The 22,017-nt window shown below is 36.3% G+C and overlaps 1 protein-coding gene and 1 long non-coding RNA gene across 8 annotated transcripts in view; both read left to right on the forward strand.

The window, feature by feature from the left end:
• Positions 1-1,709: 1,709 nt before the first annotated feature.
• LOC141392816 (uncharacterized) lies at positions 1,710-4,802 on the forward strand. Of its 2 annotated transcripts, XR_012409884.1 has the most exons (6): positions 1,710-1,899; positions 1,953-2,290; positions 3,497-3,616; positions 3,701-3,883; positions 4,465-4,503; positions 4,570-4,802. It is a non-coding gene; the product is annotated as an uncharacterized lncRNA (long non-coding RNA). The 2 variants fall into 2 exon arrangements; XR_012409883.1 differs by having other exon boundaries at positions 4,465-4,802.
• Positions 4,803-7,922: 3,120 nt separating this feature from the next.
• Positions 7,923-22,017, forward strand: part of Trp1 (translocation protein 1) — a 29,335-nt gene continuing 15,240 nt past the window's right edge. Inside the window, exon 1 of one of the 6 annotated variants that reach the window (XM_073967880.1) lies at positions 7,923-8,126. In XM_073967880.1, coding sequence (XP_073823981.1) covers positions 8,094-8,126 — 33 coding nt within the window. In that variant the 5' untranslated portion in view covers positions 7,923-8,093. Of the gene's footprint in view, positions 8,127-20,259; positions 21,204-22,017 lie in introns of those variants that run through there. The other 5 variants (XM_073967883.1, XM_073967878.1, XM_073967882.1 and 2 more) reach the window with 5 other exon arrangements.

The raw sequence follows: 22,017 nt of genomic DNA on the forward strand, positions 1-22,017 counted from the left end.
TTTATTATAACGAAGTCTCAACGATAAAATCATTTTTTGATATTTTCATTTGTTAGTACTATACACAATTAATACGATATATAGATCATTTTACGATAATTTTCCAAATAAAGTTTTAAAGTTCTATATTGTCGTATATTTTTGATGCTTAATTCAATTTACAACAACTTGTTTTGAAAATTCATGTTCGATCAGCTGCGCATATGCATCCACCTTGATCATTGTGATATGTTTGAAATCAACAAAAAAATAAGTGTAAACACCGGGGTGTATTTCAGGATTTCGTGAAATCCAGTGGATTTTGGAGCGCAAGTATAAACTTGGCATAACACTACAACTCAGTTCAGTCAGCTGGGTATTGCTGCTACCTTTTCTTGTTCTACCATGAGTGTAAATAAACTTATATAACAAAATTAGTGGACATAGTTCCACGTTTTGGTATAGCCCCCATATAGCGGTACCCCCGATTTATAGCATTTTGACGTTTTTAGTTACATTTACAGACCGATTTAGCTATAAATTGACATTAGGGTTCTTAAATGTCAATAAACTTATACATATAACTAGTGGACATAGGTCCATGTTTTGGAATAGCCCCCATATAACGTCAGGTACTTTGACGTTTAAATTCACATTTCTAGACCGAATTAGCTATAATTTGATATTTAGGGTTCTTAGTGACCAAAAAACTTGTATTCGAAATAATTATGAACGTAGGTCCATGTTTTGGTATAGTCCCATATAGCGGTACCTCGGTATAACGGATTTTCGAATTATCTGTAGTTTGAACATTTGACATTTCAAGTTCTTAGTGGTCACCACACCTCTCCACCAAAAATTGTCAAGAAAGGTCGATGTATTGATAATGCTCCCATATAAAAGTACCTCCCGATTTTCAGTAATTTGATGATTTTAACTACAATATTAAACCGAACTAGCAGTAATTTGACATTTGAAGTTCTTAGTGGTCACAACACCTCTCCATCAAAAATTGTCAACATAGGTCCATGTTCGGATATAGCTCCCACATAACGGTACCTCCCAATTTTCAGTAATTGGCAATTTTAGCTAAAATTTTTAGCCGAACTAACTGTAATTTGACATTTGAAGGTTGTAGTGGTCATCACATATCTGCATCAACAATTTTCAACATAGCCTCAATATAACGATACTTCCCGATTTTCGGTACTTTGAGGATTTTACTTAAAATGTTTAACCGAACGTAGGTCCATGTTTTTGGTGTAGCCCCAAAACAAACCTCCCGATTTTCCGTACCTTAGCTTTATTTTTTGGGCGAACTTTCTGTAATTTGAAACAAAATTTGTTTATTTAAGTTCATATTTTCGTATAGCCTACATACCTCCGAACTAGCTGTTAATGACATTTGAAGTTCCCACGTTATGTACCGATTTTCGGTATTTTGAGGATTCTAGGTACAATTTTTAACCGAATTAGGAGTTATTTGACATTAAAGGCTCCCATCAAAAACTGTCAACATAAGTCCATGTTTTATTATAACCCCTATATAACGGTACCTCCCAATTTCTAGCCCACCAAAAATTGTCAACATACATAGTTAGATATATGCACCATAAAAAGGGCCTAGCGAATGAAACATTTTAGCTTTGTTCCAGTACTTTTTGAATGGGAAAAGTTGCAAAAGAGAGAACTGTCAGAATCGCTCTGAGAATACTCATTTGGCAGAAATGTACGGGAATGGAAAATAGTAGCAAAAAATAGTAATTGTAGCGTCCAAGCAAAACTTGTCAAAAAACTGACACAACAAAATATTCTTTGTGGATACAGAATAAAAAAGTCATAAGCTGCCCTTAAATTAAATAAAATAGATACAAACGAAGCGAATTTTGGGAATTAAACTGAAAATGGACTACTTGGCCGGTAAGTGGCAAAAAATTTATATTAATGCTTAGTTAAAAATTGTTTGTTTTCAGAAAATATAATTAAATACGTGGAGGTTTATTTTGATGAAAATTCAAGTTCGGGAAAACTATCCTGTTTGCAGCTTCATTTTGCAGAAAGTTCAACTTCGGGAAAACAATCCTGTTTGGCGCCTGATTTTGCAGAAAGTTCAACTTCGGGAAAACAATCGTGTTTGGAGCTTGATTTTGCAAAAAATTCAAGTTCGAAAAAACAATTCTGGTAGGAAGCTCCAGTAAAATTAATGCTATCGCTGTTGGACGTGCTCTTGCCAAAGGTTGGTAAGAGCGCTTATTTAAAAAACAAAAAGAAACTTTGGCAAGTGATTGCCGAAAAAACTACAAGATGATGGGTAAGTTGAAAACCCATATATTTGTCATATATCCTTCTTCCTTAGGCAATTAATAATCGCGGCATATAATGAACTTGTAATATAACAATCTTTGGTTATGTCAGATGATCGTAGATAGGTGGACTGCTATTACTTTTCATCCGACGTCGCCATGCCCCAAAGGCATCTCTCAATAATCTTATTCATCTGTACATGAAAATGTGTCTGCTCTTCATTCTGACACCCGTATGGAGCCATGGCTTGTGTTTCTGTTATTAATGTACGGATTTTGGAGCTGTTGCTATGGAGTCTGCAATAATTAAGTTCAAAATAACTCTCGAAGGGAGTAACCGATTGGGTCCGAACTTAGCTCGTCGAAATATTTCATACATATATCGGCTTCGAATGTGGACTATATCCGTCCACCTCCCTCACAAAAGCCCAAGTGCAGTTTAAGGGTGCATTTTTTTTCAAAGTTCTTCTTGTTCCTTTCTACTGCGTTAAAATGTTTTTCTTTGGGCAATTTCATGCTTCCCGACATAATTGCCCAAAAGCTCTATAAAATCCACGGTAACCAACTGAAGTGCATGATGGGCACGACCACTATACAAAGGAGTGATTGACATTGGGCTCCAACCTTTGCGCATTGTAATATTTCTTTCACACTTTATCATGTTAGAATATTGATTATATTAGTCCACTACTTCCGGTACCATACTCACAAAAGTTCAAATAGTTGGACTTAAGAACAGGTTCAGAGCTGTTCGCGGTTAATGTATCGAATAGTTTTCGCAGTACTCATTACAACCGTAATAGTACATTTACATTTACGAAATCCATCGGATTTCAACTGTCAATTTTATTGTATAAACGTCAAATGAAATCCAATGGATTTCAGATGAGTTTGATGTTTATGCAAAGGAATTGACAACTGAAATCGGGTGGATTTCGTAAATGTAAACTACTATAACTTAATAAATGTATTAAACACCTTAAGGCCTCTACACATAAGAAGCATGGCTTTCTAGCTGAAGTCATATCTGTAAAAGACTAAAGACCAAGTTCGACCTAATTCAAATGTGGTTCCTACATTTCTTTATTCCTTTGCCAGAAAACCAGCTGCTTATGTGTCGAGGTCTTTGCTTCTTTTCATTATTCCAGAACCTGAGGGTATATCTCTGTCGACAAAGCCGACTGATTTTTTACTTGATTATTGTCTAATTACAGGTACGTATTTTCTGCAGAGCAAGTGCAGACGAAATTCCGCACAATGGAAAGGCGTTATAAAAAGGCCAAGTTACACAACTCCCTCACAGGTCGAAACAAAATGACGTGTCAGTTTGAGATGTAAGTTTGTTGTATAAAATTGCAGAATTTTAATATCGTTTGTTTCCAATCAATAAAATAAAACTTTCTTTCATTATGATACAGGCTGTGGTGTAGATTTAATATGGTAGATTGGCGACATGAGCTTTCCTTTACTTTTTAATAGGGAACTGGTTGGTCTTTTCGTCGAAAAAAAATCTATTAACCCAGAATATGTCCTGGGGAACGAGAATCTTGAGGGGAAGGCAGGCAAAAGTGACAATATGAACGAGTATTCGGATGACAGCGGTAAGAAATGCATACTAAAGTTAATAGGCCGCGGGCCGAAAAAGCATTAGTAGCCACGGTTAGGTCAGAATACACTAATTTTTTGATTTTTGACCAGGTTTTTTGGGAAATCGGGAACAGTGCAAATGTGAATTTACTTAAACGTATTTTTCTACCCTCCACTATAATATGGAGGGTATATTAAGTTTGTCATTCGGTTTGTAACTCATAGTATGTATTTATTCTTGATCAGCGTAAGTCGATTTAGCCATGTCCGTCCGTCCGTCCGTCTGTTGTAATCACGCTATCGTTCGAACGAGTTGACATAGGGGCGCTGAAATTTTGTACACATATGTCTGGTCTGAACTTAGATCAAGTATGAAGATGGGCTATATCGATCCACGTTTTGGTATAGCCCCCATTTAACGGTACCGCCCGATTTAAGCTGTTTTGACGTTTTTAGCTACATTTTAAGACCGAATTAGTTATAATTTGATATTTAGGTGGAGAAAGAAAATTATTTACTCTATATTAGCTCATGGTGGAGGATAAAAAAATCCCGCCCGTCCGAACTTAACGCCTTTTTACTGGTTATTTTTCAGATACTCCAAGTCCAAAAAAGTCTACCAGCGAGAAAATATGTAATTAAAACAATATACAACAATTTATTTACTTTAAAAATTGCAACTACATATATCAATTCCCAGGTATAGAAAAATGCAACCCAAAGCAAAAGGCATTGAAGGTGCTCCAGGAAATAGCGGAGGAAAAAAAGAATTTTCATTTTGGGGTGATGCAACACTTGGAGGCCAAAGAAAAAAATCTGATAGAAAATTAGAATTGCTCGAAAAAATTGTATCTCACTTCTGCAACAATAACTATTAAATTTAATTTTTTTATTTATTTTAAATAATCATTCAATTTAATTATACTATATACATATTTGTACCACAAAATAATACTACTGTGTAAATAATACTTTTTGTGTTCCTTGAAATTATATGCCAAATGCTTACTCTTCATTGATCAAAATAATAGAACATCTATATAATACATAATAAAGGATGTCCCAACTAGAATGCAATTTTAAAATAAATTTGGCGCCATTCGGAGTGTCATTGTTTGACATTTGAACAATTATAATAAAGTTTCACGATTGTAATTTTGTTTTTTCCAAAATAGTCTGGCTTAATCCCATTGTTGTTGTTTTAATATTTTAAAACAACTATTTTATTAGTGGAATAGATTTGGCATTGTTCGCCAATGGGTAAGGCAGGGAATACTATAGTTTCGATCCACGCCACTGGATCTCATCAGTTCCCTTGTTTGTGGATATTCTCCACCGAAGTTATTTTTCAATAACTTCTTCAACAAGAAACTTTTTATACCCAAACATCAATCGTCAGCTCGAAGTATAAAGGTAAGCAAAGAAAAAAGTTCAATGAGAAGTTTTTTCCTTGGCAACCTCATACAACTCCGACGAAAGTGTCTGCGAAAACAATTCAAACCTCTTCCACTTGTATGTATCGTCGAATTTCGACGAATGCACACACCAAAATTTGGTTGGTCTGCTTTACAGCAAAAACAACACACGTCGTGCCAGTGTCTTCAATTTGAAGCATTGTGGTGTTGCCTTACCCCTTGGCGAACAATGCCAAATCTTTTCCACTAATAAAATAGTTGTTTTAAAATATTAAAACAACAACAATGGGATTAAGCCAGACTATTTTGAAAAAAAAAAAAAAAACAAAATTGCAAACGCTATCCCAATAAAAAAACGCCACAATGCTTCAAGTTTCACGATTGTTTTTAAATATCTGTGTTTTATTTAAAATTTAAAAATTGCGTTCTAGTTGGGACACTCGTTATAAACTCGTTATAAGACTGATACTATGTAATTTAAAATATAAATAAAATTATTATTAAAATCAATTTAAGTACATGGAATTTAAAAATAATCAATGGCAGTACATAAGTTTTTTTTTTAATGGTTTGTGTTCTTAAATTTCCCACATTATGATCAGATTTGCAAATTTTAAATGAATCCTTTAATAAGACCTAAAAATGAATAGAAATTAAATAATGGTGGTATAAAGCAATTTATAATCAGATTGATTGGAAAACGTTGTATAATAATGCATGGACTACTAATAAGTCTATTAGCAAGGGGTTGTAAGATTTAAAAGCTTTTGACTTACTTATCTGAAGACATATCAACCCAGCAAAATAAATAACGACACAGAAAATGATTGAGGAAAAGCCACTTCAAAATTAGCGGATAGTATACACCGCTCTACTCTTTTTGTCCTCGAAAAGGCCCTTAGAACAGACCTTCCTACCGGTGACCATAGCACCAAGTTCTCCCAAAATGTGCACACACATGTCAACAGCACTCTACGGTGTGGACTGTAAATATTGGTCTCGTATGAATCATCATCTATACCAGCCTTACAACATACCAATTATAAAATATATTGCATATATGCCCCGCGAGCCTCATCGCCAAGCAGTTTTTTGCATTATATTCAGTAATAAATTGTTCTTACCAATGGCGCCTGTAAACCACACTTAGTTTTGAAAAACTGACTAGATGCAGCTTTTTCTTCATCGGTGGGCCACTTTATAACTTGTGGACTGAGGCGGCTCAAAAAGTTTGTTACTCGAGTTATCGCCCTGCTTACAGTTGATATGGTTATGTTGAACCGATCCGAAATGTCCCTAACACGGCAGGCTTCGTGTCCAGCGAACCAAAGAAAAATTGCAACATGGTCCTCGCTGGACATCCTTTTGTCAGCACGGAGATTTTTAAAATATTCCCTGTCCGCAAACATTGAACTTAGCGTGTTAAACATGGTTCTGGATATGCGAAAGTGCATTTTAAGCTCTTCCGTAGTGTATTTGGTGATAACCGAAGTCCTATAGTTGACAATTGAGTTTCGTCTTCCTTAAAATCTTAAAATTTCGAAAGTCATATTACAGTTTTCAACTTACCTTTTACCGACCACACTAAATTCTCTATTATCTCCCCGTCATCAGATTCCTCAAACAGGAATTCACTTTCGCTGCTGGAATCTTCCAGAAGCTACACAAATAATTCTCTATCCATTCAGTCAAATTTAAAAATTAATCAATTAATTGAAAATAACTTTTTATTTTTTGTTTTCAAATTTGTTGTATTGCTTTTAATTTTTTGTTTTTTTGTTGTTTTTATTCTATCAAATAAACGTCAAATAGCATTGCTACTTTCTACTACACGAAATTTGTGTAGTAGAAAATAGTAGAAGAGAAAGCCATTTTTGTCTCTGCTCTCTTAAATTTGGGTACAATTTTTGCTACTTTTTGGGGTACAGGAACGCTTTTCTAGTAAAAATTTTAAAAATAGTACAATATAGTACTATTTTGCAGGTTCTGGAACACAACTTTTATGTACATTATCTGACATTAGGCCTGTTCGATAACTTCGCAAGTAAAAAGTATTTGCAAGTTCTTGCAACTACTTGCAAGTACTTCTCATTTCTCTTTTACTGAAGAAGTTTGTTATCGAACAGCATTTTGTAAAAGTTTGTACAAATTTGTGCAAACTTTTGAGTTATCGTACAGAACTATTTTAACGTACCCACTTAAAGTTGGGGACAGGAATGAAATTTAATTATTCCATTTTAGTTCAGAATATTTTATGGTGGAGGGTATGAAAAGTTCGGCCCGGCCGAACTTAACGCTTTTTTACTTGTTTAAATTAAATATTTTGCTGGGTACGTGTGGACTGCATCGAAGGATGTTGTGAAATCATAACTCCACATGCACAACTTCCATTTGGTTTACATTTACGAAATCTACTCGATTTCAATTGTCAATTGCTTAAACGTCAAATGAAATCCAATGGATTTCAGATGAGATTTCATGTGACGTATACACAAAGGAATTGACAGTTGAAATCCGCTCGATTTCGTAAATGTAAATGTACTATTAGATTCTTGGAGTGCTGGAACAGAGCATTCGATTTTGTCCATGATCAAAAGTCGTCTTCGAATTTTTGAACTATTCATGCAAAAAATCGATTAATCGAAACTCGATTTACTAATACCTATTATCGTCAGTCGCACTAATACAATCAAACCATAACTACGAAACAGAAACACGCAGTGAAAAATTGTTAAAAAATCACTTCAGAAAACTAATTGCCGAATAAAATATTGAAAATTGAATATTATTGAATTGAAACAAATTAACAATGTCGGAGAAGAAACGTTCCCGTAAACGTAAGGTAAAATTCAGCGAGTGTGAAAAGAAAATATAAACAGAAAAAGCAAAAAAATATGTTACAGAAAAGAATTTCCACGAACCAGAAAAAATTGATTGTTGGTGGTGATGTGGTGGGGGAAAATGTTGTTTTGCATTTTATCAACTAAATTGACATATTGACATGGAATGGAATTGACAACGCAATTTTGTTTTTGTTTTAATTAAATTTTAAATTGGCCGAAAGGCTGATGCTTCTTTTTTAATTATTGCAAAAGATTGAAAAATTAATATTGTATTTTGTTGGAGAAATCAAAAATGTATGCAAAACAATGAAAATTGAAAATTTTGGATGCTTGTGAGTTAATTACGTTTTGTCTCTACCTACCATTTTTTCATTAATTGTTGAAAAGCAGAAGAAGAGAAAGAGTTGTAAATGGGAAAACAATATTTGTCTTTTTGTTGTTATGGTTGGTTGGTTGAATGCCGCTAATGTTTTTTGTTGTGGCTTTCATTAACAAAACAACAACACCACCAACCGACTATTCAGCCAGCAGCCAATCGCATGTGGTTTGGTGTGTTTGGTTCAAGTATGTGTCCACTAAAAACAGTTTTTTAATTGTTTTTATTTTTTGTTTGAATCCTGTTTATCAACAACCCAGCCATCCATACAGCCTGCTCTCCACTTTTGCCTCCCCGCAAGGAAAACTAATTAAGGTTTCTTTGTTTGAGGTGACACTCAGATTTTGGGGACATCATCGTGTTTATATTTAGAAAACATTACATACACACCATCCCATTGTCATAAAAAAGTTGAGGTTTGATTTAATTATATTTTTATGAAGGCCGGCATAATTTGGAGTGATGAAGAAGAATAGAAGTGCTGACGTTGAATGAAAATGTCATGGATTTGCGGATATGTTCTGTTTGTATGAATGACACAGTGGGAGAGTGTGATAAAATAAACCCATGCGACGATTTTATAGTGTGTCCTACTTTCATTTTGTTTTATGTTATCAGTAAGTGGTAGGTAATTTCGAATTTTTATTAGGCAAAGCCAATGCAGGTTCATATTCAGATATATTTTTCATGCAAAGATAATCCGATTAGTATATGTTAATTATCGAATAGTTTCCCACGTTTTTTTTTTTTTTTTTTTTGCCTTTAGAGAAGTCTTGTTATTTTAGAAGTTCGATGCCGAGCCGGGTCGTTCTTGTCAGTTCATAAGTACCCATGACTTTTCCCATATTTTTACAATCAACCAGGGCAATTTCAAAAATTAATTTTTTAGGTCAAAGTCCACATTTCCCGAAATAGGAGTCTTTAAGGGAGTTTTAAAAGCCTAGCCGGTGTTGGTCCCGGCCCATAGGTGAACAAAATTCCGGACGAATGCTTTCCACCCACACACGTAATTTCTAAAGGAGATTGCACAGCGTATCTGGCGATAGACCCTTTCCCAAAAATAGGTACTTATGGAAAATTTAAGGTCCAAGAAAAAAATATATATCGTTGTATTCAGGAGGTTGTATTCGTTGGTTAAGTCTACGCATTTGAGACCACGTTTAGAGCCTTGAACTAAACATTTTGGCATACTTTTTAGAAAACTCGCCACAATAACTTGCTGTTGTTGTAGCAACGCAAATAAGTTCTTTCGTGTATTTTTTCAGTTATCGGGTTCTGGTTCCTCCATGTCCAGATTAAAATTCTGCAACCTGGACCGGTTGCGTCCATAAAGAATCAGGAGACAGGTGAGTGGGGTTAGCTGGGCAGATAAACAATTGCAGCGTGACGTGTGGTCCCAAACCACATGTAGGGCATGTGTTCGGTATCGTGCCAGCAATTCGGTACCGATAGAATTGGCATTGTCTGGATCTTAACTGGGCTAAAACCATTCGTGTTTGCTTTGGCAGCTTGTGTTTATCTGCTGCAATGGATTCGGGTGGTCTTCGAGTACAGTATTGTACATTTATACTGCATGCTCCACTGCATGGCTGCTTTATAGGCTCGTTGATCCAGAGGTTCTCGCTTGTACCTTTGGACCTATCTTCTCTAGCCGGTCCACTAGATTCTGACAGGGATGCTCACGGCGGTAACTCCCAAACGGGTACTGCATCTATAACATGTTATTGTGATGATGCACTGGTAGTCCTCAGGTTGGCATTCTGGAAGAATTGAATATTCTTCCACTGCGTAGCGCTATTATTTGCATAACGCGCTGCCGCCGCATAGCTTACCACAGATCGGCCTATTGCTTTGTGGTCAACAAAGTGTCTATGTCAGCACCCTGCCAGTGTTGCCGGCCACAAATTTGAGGACCTTGTTCCTATCTCCATCTTGATGTAAATAGCTGTGGTTTACGCGGACGACTTAAACAAGCTGTCGAACGTTACACCCCAATATCTTGGGGTAGTTAGTGATCGGAATCAGGGCACCATCGACCCATATGTCGTGATCAGTATCAGTATGGCAGTGGATTTAGCGACGGATTTTTTAACATTTAATCTATCACATATGTACTCGACGATATGACCCGACGTCTGGGAGGTGTGGAATTTTAGAAAGGTAGAGGTTAAACAGTTCAGGAGATATCACCATACCTTGGGGAGCTCCCTGTTCACTCTACGGGTCTTGGCAATATTTTTTCTGAATCCTACAAGGAACTGGCGTCCACTCATATACTAAGAGGTCTGAGCCAATCGTTTCAAAGTTAAATAACAGGTGATCTATCCACTTTTTCCGCTTATGCTCACTTACAAGCCTGTTGTCTTCAAGAGTTTGTTCCCTAACTCTTGGGTATTCAGGGTTGGTACGACGAAGCTCTTCACGCTCATTTGCTAATCCTGTCGCCTCTACTAATTTGGTCGGGAATTCGATTATCAGCGAGCGGATTCTCTCAGCTACCTGCGGATCTGAGGAAACGGACCGCTCTCTGAAGTGTTGATTGCTAAATTCTCTGAATCCTTGCCCATCTGCTTTCACATGATTCAGAAAAATACAGTTGGCGGTCAGAGGTTGTGAATTCGGGTTGTATGCTAACGGAGACGATGGATGATGAGAAAATGGTTTGATGGACCACTCTTCATACACCACTATAGTTCTTCATACACCACTATAGTTCAAACTCCCCATAAATGTATTCAGCATTTCAGCAACCCATCTCAATAAGGAGGGAAATTAATAATTTTACGTGATTTTATCTACTTTGCAACCATGTCTAGAGTGTAGTAGAATAACGAAATATTGCCGTTAAAAACCCTTGAGAAAATCTTCACCATGAATGCAAAACATTGGGTCGGAAGCCACTTATCCTTGGAACCAATACCTAACTAAAATTCTCCAAACACATCCATCAAAATAATCAGTTTTCTCCAAAACCTACTGACTACACATATTTCAAAATCTAGTATCAACTAAAAAATGGTGAAATTACTCACCAAAAAAACGTGGCCATCTTCCCAAAGAGTACACACTGAAATGTAATCGTGATTTACATATTATTGACCTTTAGTTTTGATTTCATTTCTTTACCGGCTTTCAACCACACCGAGATACTGGACAACGGTTTAATTATCAATCAAAATTCTTTAGTATATTTACTATATTATGTGGCCCATACATGCACATACACACGCGAACACACCACAACAGCGTTTACCCCATTATCAGTTGAACTGCTGTAGGCAAATAATTCAATGCTAAAAATATGACGTTTTTATCAATTTTATTTATTCGGAAAAAAGCAATTCAAGTTTACGTATATTACCATATTCGATTGAGAAAATATGTATAATACTAAATTGATTATACACTAAGCAACAAGAAATCTGTGTGGAGGGTATTTATGTATGCATTCGTCATGAATGATGTGGAGTTGACTTGGGGAGCTTCTCCTGTAAAAAAGTGTACTGGGCAGTTCTATTTTAAGCTATATGTAGGACCTTAATTGCTGTTTTAAGCTTAATTTGTCTAGGTTATAACGTTATTTGTTCTTGGGTATGTATCTTCATCGTCACCAATATTTTTGATACCGAAAGTTTTCCCTGAGATAATTAGATATCTATGATTTCCACCAGAAGGTGTAGTCATAGAGCAACGTTTTGGTATAGCCCCCATATAAAGTTACATCCCCATTTGTGGTTTTGAGACTTTTAGATAACTCTCCTGAGCGAATTAGCTGTAATTGGATATTTAAGGTTTCCAGTGACTACAAAACTGCACCTCCAAAAATTGTTCTCATGGGTCGAATTTTTGGAATAACCCCCTCTATAACGGTACCTCCCAATTTTATTTATTTATTTATTATTCATACATTGTAATGCCAATAAGTCCATATTGAGGATTTTAGCTACGTTTTCTGGTTGTAACTAAAGTAGCTAAAATTTTCACAACCAGAAAGTTTAGTAAAAAAGAAACTTCCCAATTTTGGGTATCAAGAGGATTTTAACTACACTTTCCCAGTGTCTACAAAATCTGCCAAGCCGACTTTTAGAGTTATTTGTGGTCAAAAAGGCTTCTTTGTCTGCATCCCAAATGCTGCCGGCCAGGGTACCTTGGATATGCTGCCGAACGTGACCCCTAAAATATTGGGGTAGTTAGTGGTCGGAATTTTGCTACCATCGACCATGAAATTCAGTTCAGTGCTGACCTCTGCAGTCCATGTGGTGAACAGAGTGGCCGTAGATTAAGTGGTGGATATTTGCATATTCCTCGTGTGGGATGACATCAGAGAAGGTATCTGTAGCCAAGATCGTACAATCATCCGCATACGTTACCATCTTAATGCAGTATGGAGAGCGTGGAATACAGGAGAGGTAGGGGTTAAACAGTTCCGGAGATATCATCACACCTTGGGAACTCCCTGTTTCACTATATGGGGCTTGGATTTCTGGTTCCTGAATTCCACGTACGACAGGAATCAGTCAGCTTAACGTCACCAAATGTGACTGAGGTCCTATCTTCTTCTTCCTAGGGTTCAAGGGTGACTTGGCCGTTGCCCACGATTCACTTATACTGGCCTCAATGTTACAACACTTCACTTATGCTCATCGAGCAACCTGTTTATTTCCTGTGTCAGCTCCATGTTAACGTTGTTGTCTTAACGAAGCTCATCAAGGTTATATGTTAATCCCGCCGCCTCTGCTGGGAAGTTTGGTCTCACTTCGTGTATTTGACCAGCAGGTGCGAATATAACGAACGACTGTAGCAGTAATTACCCAGGAAAATGTTCGATGACAAATCATGAGTTGAATCATAGGTGCAAGTGACATGTCATAGGTGAAAATTTAGGTGAATCACCAATGACATTTACAAGGGAGTGACACATGATTTCACGAATTCATTGTCATAGCATTTTGCACCAGTTCATTGTCATAGCATCTTGCACCAGTTCATCGTCATAGAATCTTGCACCAGTTCATTGTCACAGCATCTTGCACCAGTTCATGGTCATAGCATCTTGCACCAGTTCATTGTCATAGCATCTTGCACCAGTTCATTGTCTTGGCTTTTTGAACCAGTTCATTGTCATGGCTTCTTGCACCAGTTCATTGTCATGGCTTCTTGCACCAGTTCATTGTCATGGCTTCTTTCACCAATGCTTTGGATCCGGATTTTCGCCAATCAGAAATAAAATTCGCAATACAATTATGTAATTTGTTGAATTAATAAGAATACAATGCGCAGATGATTTGTATCGCCAGATGTTATTTTTCTTTATTTTGTATGTAATTTTCAAAATTATGTATGTATATATTATATTAAGATGCAATATCATATTTACCTTTTCCGATGGCTGCAAGATACTTCTTTCAACTTAAGGGTTCCGTTTTTCCAATATTTGATAAATTATGTGTCAATCTCTGAACCAAGCTCATCGTTTGGGAAATCTAGTATAAATTTGAATTCTGTTATTTTATTTCAAAGAAAAAAAGTTTATCCTGTAATAGTTACCATGTTATGGTCTCTAATTTTACCGAACTTCTACTTCGCTTCTCTAACTTTGGATGCCATGTTTTGTGATATCATATTAAACTTGATCCTTCCATTGGAGTTTTGTTCTTCCCTCGGATGGCGTAACGTCAAGTGGCTCGTACTAATATACCGGTGGCATCTTTATCCATCCTGTTGACATGGCACAGCCAACCCAATAATTGCAGCACGATATGTTTTCCTATATCGGTCTTGGGGTCGGCTGGTGGAGCTCGTGGTTTATAGATCGTGTGTTTTTCATACTTCTTTTTAATATCCACAAAACGAAACAGGTTTCCAAACACAAAATATATCTTTCTTTTGTTTTATATCAATTTACATTGTATTTTTAATTAAAATATATAAATTTTGCCACTATCGATCACTTTCATCTGACTTTTATTTTCATTTTAACAATTACTTTTGCAAGTACACAATTATTCGCGTACATGAGTATTTGATAACCCAGCAATATTTGAAGGAAGGGGTTCTATGCGATGACGTGATTTCATGGCATATTTTGCATTGGTTCAAAGCAAGTCGTGAAAGATCCGATCTTTTCATTGCATTTAAACCCATGCAAAGGAAGTCGTGAAAGATCTGATCTTTTCATCAGCATTTTAATCATTTGTACAGATCACTAGAAACAAACAAGTCGATTTGTACATCCCTACATGTAGCGACATCAAAACAAAAGGGTATACATTTCCACAATTTTTGTAATAAAATTACAAAATTACAAATTAAATGTAGGTTCACGAACTAGAAATTCTTAAAGGAGTGCTGTTGGAGTCCATGTCGAAATCTGAACTGGTTATGAGAAAATAATAGAAAAGCTTTTGTAAGATGAAACAAAATCAGTGGCTGAGAGTGGTGCAGCGGCGGTGATAAAATTGAAATTTTGGTTGTAAACTTTATGCTGATAAATTAGTCCTAGTTATTTCATGAATTAGTTTGAGTCAATAAAGAGTTTGGTTTGTCATGAAAATCAAATTTCAATAAAGAATTTTCCATTTTCCAAACAAGACATGAAAATGTCATGCCAAAGGGTAGGTGAAAATGACATGTTAAAGCATTGGTCAAAATGCTTAGGATCCGACAATGAATGTCATCTTAAGATCCGAAAATGAATGTCATCTTAAGATCCGAAAATGAATGTCATCTTATGGTGGTCACGCTCATATAAAAATCATGAGTGAAAATGCTAAAAAGATGACATGCCAGATCACTTGCACCCATGATTCAATAGCATCCTTGGCATTTTTGCTGGGAATTTATTGTGCGGGTACTTATCAATTTTTTTAAACTCATGACAATATTATGACAAAGATCGGATCTTTCACCACTTCAATTTCACTCATGAAAATCCGATGAAAAAGATCGGATCTTTCACGACTTCAATTGCACTCATGAAAATTCGATGAAAAAGATCGGATCTTTCACGACTCCTTTCGCACTCATGCAAAAGAACCAGTGAAATCATGATTTCACATGGAATCACTTCCATTTAATTTTACTGGGTATGGCTCTCTTCCGTATTGTCAATTGCTTTGTATTTTGTAAACTTAGTTAAAATATTTCAGTTGCACACTCATGCATTGTACACAACAATGCAACTGTCAACATTATTAACATTGACGATGTGGAACAGCTGACAGATGTTATTAGGGATAACAAACATGAAAAACACGGCCGCACAAATTTCGTTTGAACATTTTTTTTAAATTTTTGTACATAATTGCTATTACTTATTGCTTATATATACTTATCAAAATCTTATCAAAATTATCAAAATCAAATGCGAATGCATCAAAAAAATAAATCGGCGATAAGAAACAGAAAACATTATATATTATTTGTCATTTGTAAAGCAATTGACAATACGGAAGTTAGCCCATATCTCGGAACGTATTCTCTGCTACCCGAACATCATCGAGGGAAACGAGACAGCCGACGAACTGGCACGATGCGGATCGGAGTCACAAAACATTGTCCTATGCTCACTTCGAGAAGACTGCGTATCGTGGTCGTACACACCGCCCAATCTCTAACAGTATTCTGCCAAACAGAGCCGTCAGATCGCTACACCTTGCCAAGAACCTGAGATGGCTTCAACGAACGGAAAACACGACATGCACCACCTCTGCACAAAGCAACGTTACTCAATCTTAAACCGGAAACCGTACTCATCACAACAATAATCATCTCTACAACAACTAATGAACACTACCACAGTCTTGAAACACCAATATCCATCATCACGCTATCAATAATCATCAACACCTCAGTCATCAAGTTATTACCCCCCTGTCTACATAATCTCACCAATTATCATTTCATCAACAGCAATCTTCAATAAACATCTCCCCAATCAACACAACCCCGAACAATCGCGATTATCACAATGGACCATAAGCCGAGTGGAGTGGCTACCAGCATAGCAGCCGCGCATCCTAAAACCTACCCGAACATCTTAAGGGTTGGGCAGATATTTGAAGCGGTGATTTTTTAAACGGATGATATTTATAAGTTGTCGAATGTGACACCAGAACTTTTTAGTAATTAGTGGTCGGAATTATACCTCCGCAGCGATGTTTACCCTCAGCGTGACATTTACGTCTGTTACACCATGAAGACTAAACTTGTCGATAGTGGATACAAGATTGCCTTCATTCTCCCTAGCAATTTTAGCATTCAAATCCACTTGTATTTTTATCTGCATGTAGTGACCAAGGTAGCAGCAATCACGGATCTCTTTCGCATGTCCGTTGGGAGTCTTTGGACCCTGATTACAAAGAGATATATTGGTATACGCATTATAACTTTCCGAGTCAGTAACAGGTTTTTACACATCATAAAATTTCCACCAGCCATAGATCAGGTTCGAATCCTACACAAAATTTCGGAAAAGATCAGTTTAGGGCCTGCTCTCGAATCGTATTAATTCTTTGTGCAACAACTTCTATTCGCTACCTCAATTACGACGGTATAAGAAAATGGTCCGAAGAGAGTAAGCGAGTCACGATGGATATTTTATATATCCGTCCACTTCTTCCGATGCCTCTCAAAAGTCCTTATTTCTTAAGAGAATGGACCAAAAGCTGCAAGAAAAAGTTCAGCTCTAATTAAAACAAGTAAGAACGGCGTTAAGTTCGGCCGGACCGAACTTGTTATACCCTCAACCACAAGTTGTATTGAAGTAAAATGGAATAGTTTCCTTTCGTGTATGAAGAAGACTTAATACTAAATTTCTGCAATTTCGGTAAAACAATGTGAGACACCGTTCTGTGGGGCTATTTCAAAACGTCGATCTATACCGACAAATTTCTGACGGAAAGTTTTCAGACTCAAAGAAGACTAAATACCAAATTTCATATATTTCGGTAAGAGAATGTGGCTAAAACTTGACAAATACCGAAAATCAAGATGTACGCTTCTATGGGGATATAGGAAGACGTGGACCAATGCTGATAATACTCTTCTGGAATATTTTATAACTCTTGGAAGACTAAATAACGAATTTCAGCCATTTCGGTGGGATTTGACGTCACAATTTTCAGTATTACGAAAATCGGGAGGTACCGTTCTAAAGAGCTTTATCGAAACGTGGACCTATACCGACGAATTTTATTCGGAAACTGGGCCAAATTTCTGACGAACAGTTTTATATCACATTGAAGACTAAATATCAATTTTCAGCCATTTTGGTGGAATATTGAAGTCACAACCTTAAAAATACGGAAAATCGGGAGGTACCTTTCCATGGGGGCTATATGAAGGCATGGACCGATACCGATAAAGTGCTTGGGGAAAGTTTTATACCACCAAAGTAGACTAAGTAATAAATTTCAGTCATTTCGGTGTGATAATGAAGCTAAAAACCTTCAAAATACCGAAAATCGGGAGGTACCGTTCTATGGGGGCTATATAAAGGCGTGGACCGATACCGACCAAATTCTGAGGTAAAGTTTTATACCCCTAAAGAAGACTACGTACCAAATTTCGGCCATTTTGGCAGGAGAATGAAGCTAAGACCTTAAAAATACCTAAAATCGGGAGGTACCGTTCTATAGGGAAACGTGGACCGATATATCCCATTTTCAATACCAACCATCCTGCAAGTAATGGAAACTTCTGTACCAAATATTGACTCTCTATCTTTAAAATTGCGAGCTGTATCTTGATTTCAACAGACAGACGGACGGACGGACATGGTTAAATCGACATAGAATTTAATGCTGATCAATAATATATATACTTTATAGGGTCTCCGACGAATGTTTCGATGTGTTACAAACGGAATGACAGGGGTAACAACCCTCCATATGGTGGAGGGTATAATGACTGATGAGCACGATGACTTCCGAAATGAGTATCCGATTTAAGCAAAACTTTGCACATGGAAATTTGTTCTTCCAAATGTACGTCATATATATATATATATATATATATATATATATTATATCGGATAACATCTTATGATACCTCCCTCACAGTTCAACATTTCGCTTAAGTGCAGTTTAGGGGCTGTGTAAAGATTGTTTTGAAATTTTTACCGAATGCACACTCGGTGAACCTTTTTTCAGCGATATTATGGTTTTCGTGTGCAACTCAATGTTTCCTGACATAATCGGCCAATAGTTCTAAATCCTTGGTGACAAACGTTAAGATAAATACCTAAAAAGTCTCGTTTTTATCGGCAAGTTCATACGTCAAAACAAGCCCACAAAATTCTGAGAACCCTATATATATTTCTTTCAGAGAAAGATATAGGTTGTATGGCCGGTATTCGATCTGTCCATAGATCTCTTAGTTCATACAGGCTGTGGGTATATCAGGGTGATTATGAATGTAAACTCCCCGTGAGTTTTGTTTTTCTGTCGTATCAACTTAAAGGAAAAAGTGAGAAAACTCACGGGGAGTTGATATTCATAATTGGGCTGTATATGTTTCGGCCAGTTGCTGCCAACAACAACCTTTTTACTTGTTGTTACGAATTTCCATACTTTCCGAAATATAGGCCTTCACATTTCCGTAAGTAACCATGATTTGATCTCTTTGTTTTGTCCATAGGTGGAAGTCTTTAATTCCCGGAAAGGGCCATCCATCCAATAAAACTTTTAATTTTGGACTCCAATAGTTTCGAAATCGTACCCTTTGGTTGTCTTTCAAAACAAAGCCCTTGTATCGGGAAATATGGATTTCTACAACAAAAAAAAATATATACATTAATCAAGACTCCATGGATTTCAAGAGAGAGGCCCTAAACTAGATTTGCTTCTAGAATATATCCTTGGTCTTTTATCATTTTTCTTCAATCGGAACTTTGGAGCAGGTGGGACTGGTTTTAAAGAAGTTTAATGCTCATTATTGCAATTATTTTATCAATTCCATGTTCTAAAACAAAAGGTACATATTATTATAACATTAATTCTTAATACTTTCCAATACGAAGTCATCTATGTTCCATAATGGGTTAAAATGTGAACATATTCATACATTCACTCTTTCTCTCACTCTCTAACATATGTTTACCTTACTACGTCATTTTCGCTGTGGCACATTTATTTCCTCCTTTCCCCGTTTTCTGATTTGAAACTAACTCAAAACTAACCCAAAGACATAATAATATGATTAAATCTGGGCCCAAAAGTATTGTTGTTGCGTTCGTTGCTTGTGCTTTGATTTTGACCACGTCATTTAAAACTAGTTTCCACACAAAACGTCAACGTCGTCGTGCCTCGCCTCTCTCCAATGGCTCACTTAACTAACTACTGCTGTTGGTATGAAGGCAAGTCATTTGTTCTCTCTGGAGGGGATTTCTATGGCGATCTCTCTACTTAATAGGGAGACACAAATGTCATTCTCTGTTACGGTCAGGTGCTCCACCATATGATCTTTCACAATGGTAATAACAACAAAACAAAATATGAGCCACTTGTTTAAGCCTTGTTTCTTTTTTGTTGTTGTTGTTGCTATATTTGTTTGGTTGGTATGGAGAAAGGGGAAGTTATTTTGTGGAGAAAGTTTTTTGGTTTTGTGTTGGTTGGGTGCAATGCCAATGGAGTTGCATTGGTTTGTTTATAGAGAACCGTATCCATCCATGAGAGCAGCAGAGAGTGTAGATTTCTATATGAAGAGTAAACATCAATTCTGATTTAAGTACCCACACTTGTGGTTACTATTTTTTTGCTATTGTTGTTTTTTTTTTTTCAATTGTGGTTGTATTTTTGAGAAAGTGGGGTTTTTTCTGTTTTGTTGGTTGGCTTGCTGGGCTGGCTGGTTGCTGGTCATGATTCAGTGATTACTTTCAAACAATACAAAGCGCTCAGTAGTAGTTCCATATTACGTTTCAATATTTTTCTGTAGTTATTTTGTACCAATAATAATACACAAAAAAGTTAAAAAAATACGTTTACTTCTCCAGTCGTTTGGATGTTTCGCGATCATTGAAGTTTTTGTTGGTTTCCTTAGGGCAAAACATTCAAACAAAAAAGTACTTGAAATACGAAGTAAAAAAAAATAAGAACACATCATGTCTGCCGAAGAAATCATGGATGAAGATGGCTATAATGTGGTACCTGAAGATGAACCGGTTAATATCACAATTTTTTTTGTATAAACAACAATTTTGAGAACTGTGCAACAACGACTTGAAATAAAAAACCACTTGTTCAAATAGAAATTGAAATTCGTTATTGTTTTCTGGTTTTTCAACTAACAATTGCTTGAGAATTTCCTTCATATCATCGTGGTGGTGTATTATTATCAAGCAAGACTACAACGTGTCATTTGTTTAAATTTAACCAACCAGCCAACACCAGGTTTTTGCTTTAATTTTTTTTTTTTAACAAAACGTTATTGTCTTTTGTTTGAATCCTCCCTTCCCGTTTTAAGCCATTTCAAGTGCAGTGAAGTTTTTCTGTTGTGGCTGGCTGGCGCTTTTGCTTCTCATTACCATAACTTAATTTGTATTCTGGGCGTGTGTTTCGATTTTTTTCATAACGGCTGGATTTTGTAATAACTTTTGGTGACTTCAAAATATATTTGAAAATTCAAAATGATGGAGGAGGATGAATTGGAAATTGACTTGAATGTGGAAAATGAACTTGACGACGACGACGATGAACAAGATGTAAGATTGATTAAGATATTGGAAAAAATATTGTAAATTTGATTGCGGTGGAGTTGTGGGATTTACAAATTGTGTTGTAAATTGCATCAGCTTCTTGTTGATAACGAAAAGAGTTCATTCTTTTCGTTATCTTAGGTGTTTCTAACTCGAAACAAATATCGTACACATGAAGCTTGAAATGCGATTGACAACTAAAATCTTAAAATAACTACGTGACTTCTTGAGTAAAGTAAAATAACAACGAAGCTTCTGGAACATCTGGTTTTTAATAAAAAACCAAATATATTTCATATTGTTATGAAGTATCGAAGAACCCATCTGCATTAATGCTTAAGTCTGGTTTTAGATCTCCTCGCGGATCTCTTTGATATGTCTACACTGTCGAAAAACTGGGGCCCTGATTATAGCGCCATATATTTTTGTTGCGGAAAACTAATTCTTCGCGATATGGAGCCTTGAATTTATTCCATTGTTTGGAAAGACTATCAAGACAATATGGGAGATTTTATCGTGTAATCGATGTTGCAATTCGTCCCTTGATAATATATATAAATATTCCACCAACATTCCAGAAGTGACAAGGGAGACTTCCCACAAATCAATGAGTGCACCGGTTTCATATTAGCTCAATGATATGGGTGGGACCTACTGTTTATTGTCGAGCCCGCAAACGTCGTGTCTTAAGACACCACTTGTAGAGAAGTTTTACATGGCTGAAATGCTAAGTAAGTGTCGCCAATATTACACTGAGCGGCATTTTGAAACCTAATAAATGAAAATCTTAAATTCCCCTTCGAAGGCCGGCCATCATCAA

Source organism: Musca autumnalis, unplaced genomic scaffold (genome assembly GCF_047663935.1).
Source record: "Musca autumnalis isolate F117 unplaced genomic scaffold, ASM4766393v1 scaffold_2, whole genome shotgun sequence".
In the NCBI taxonomy this organism is placed as follows: Eukaryota; Metazoa; Arthropoda; class Insecta; order Diptera; family Muscidae; genus Musca; species Musca autumnalis.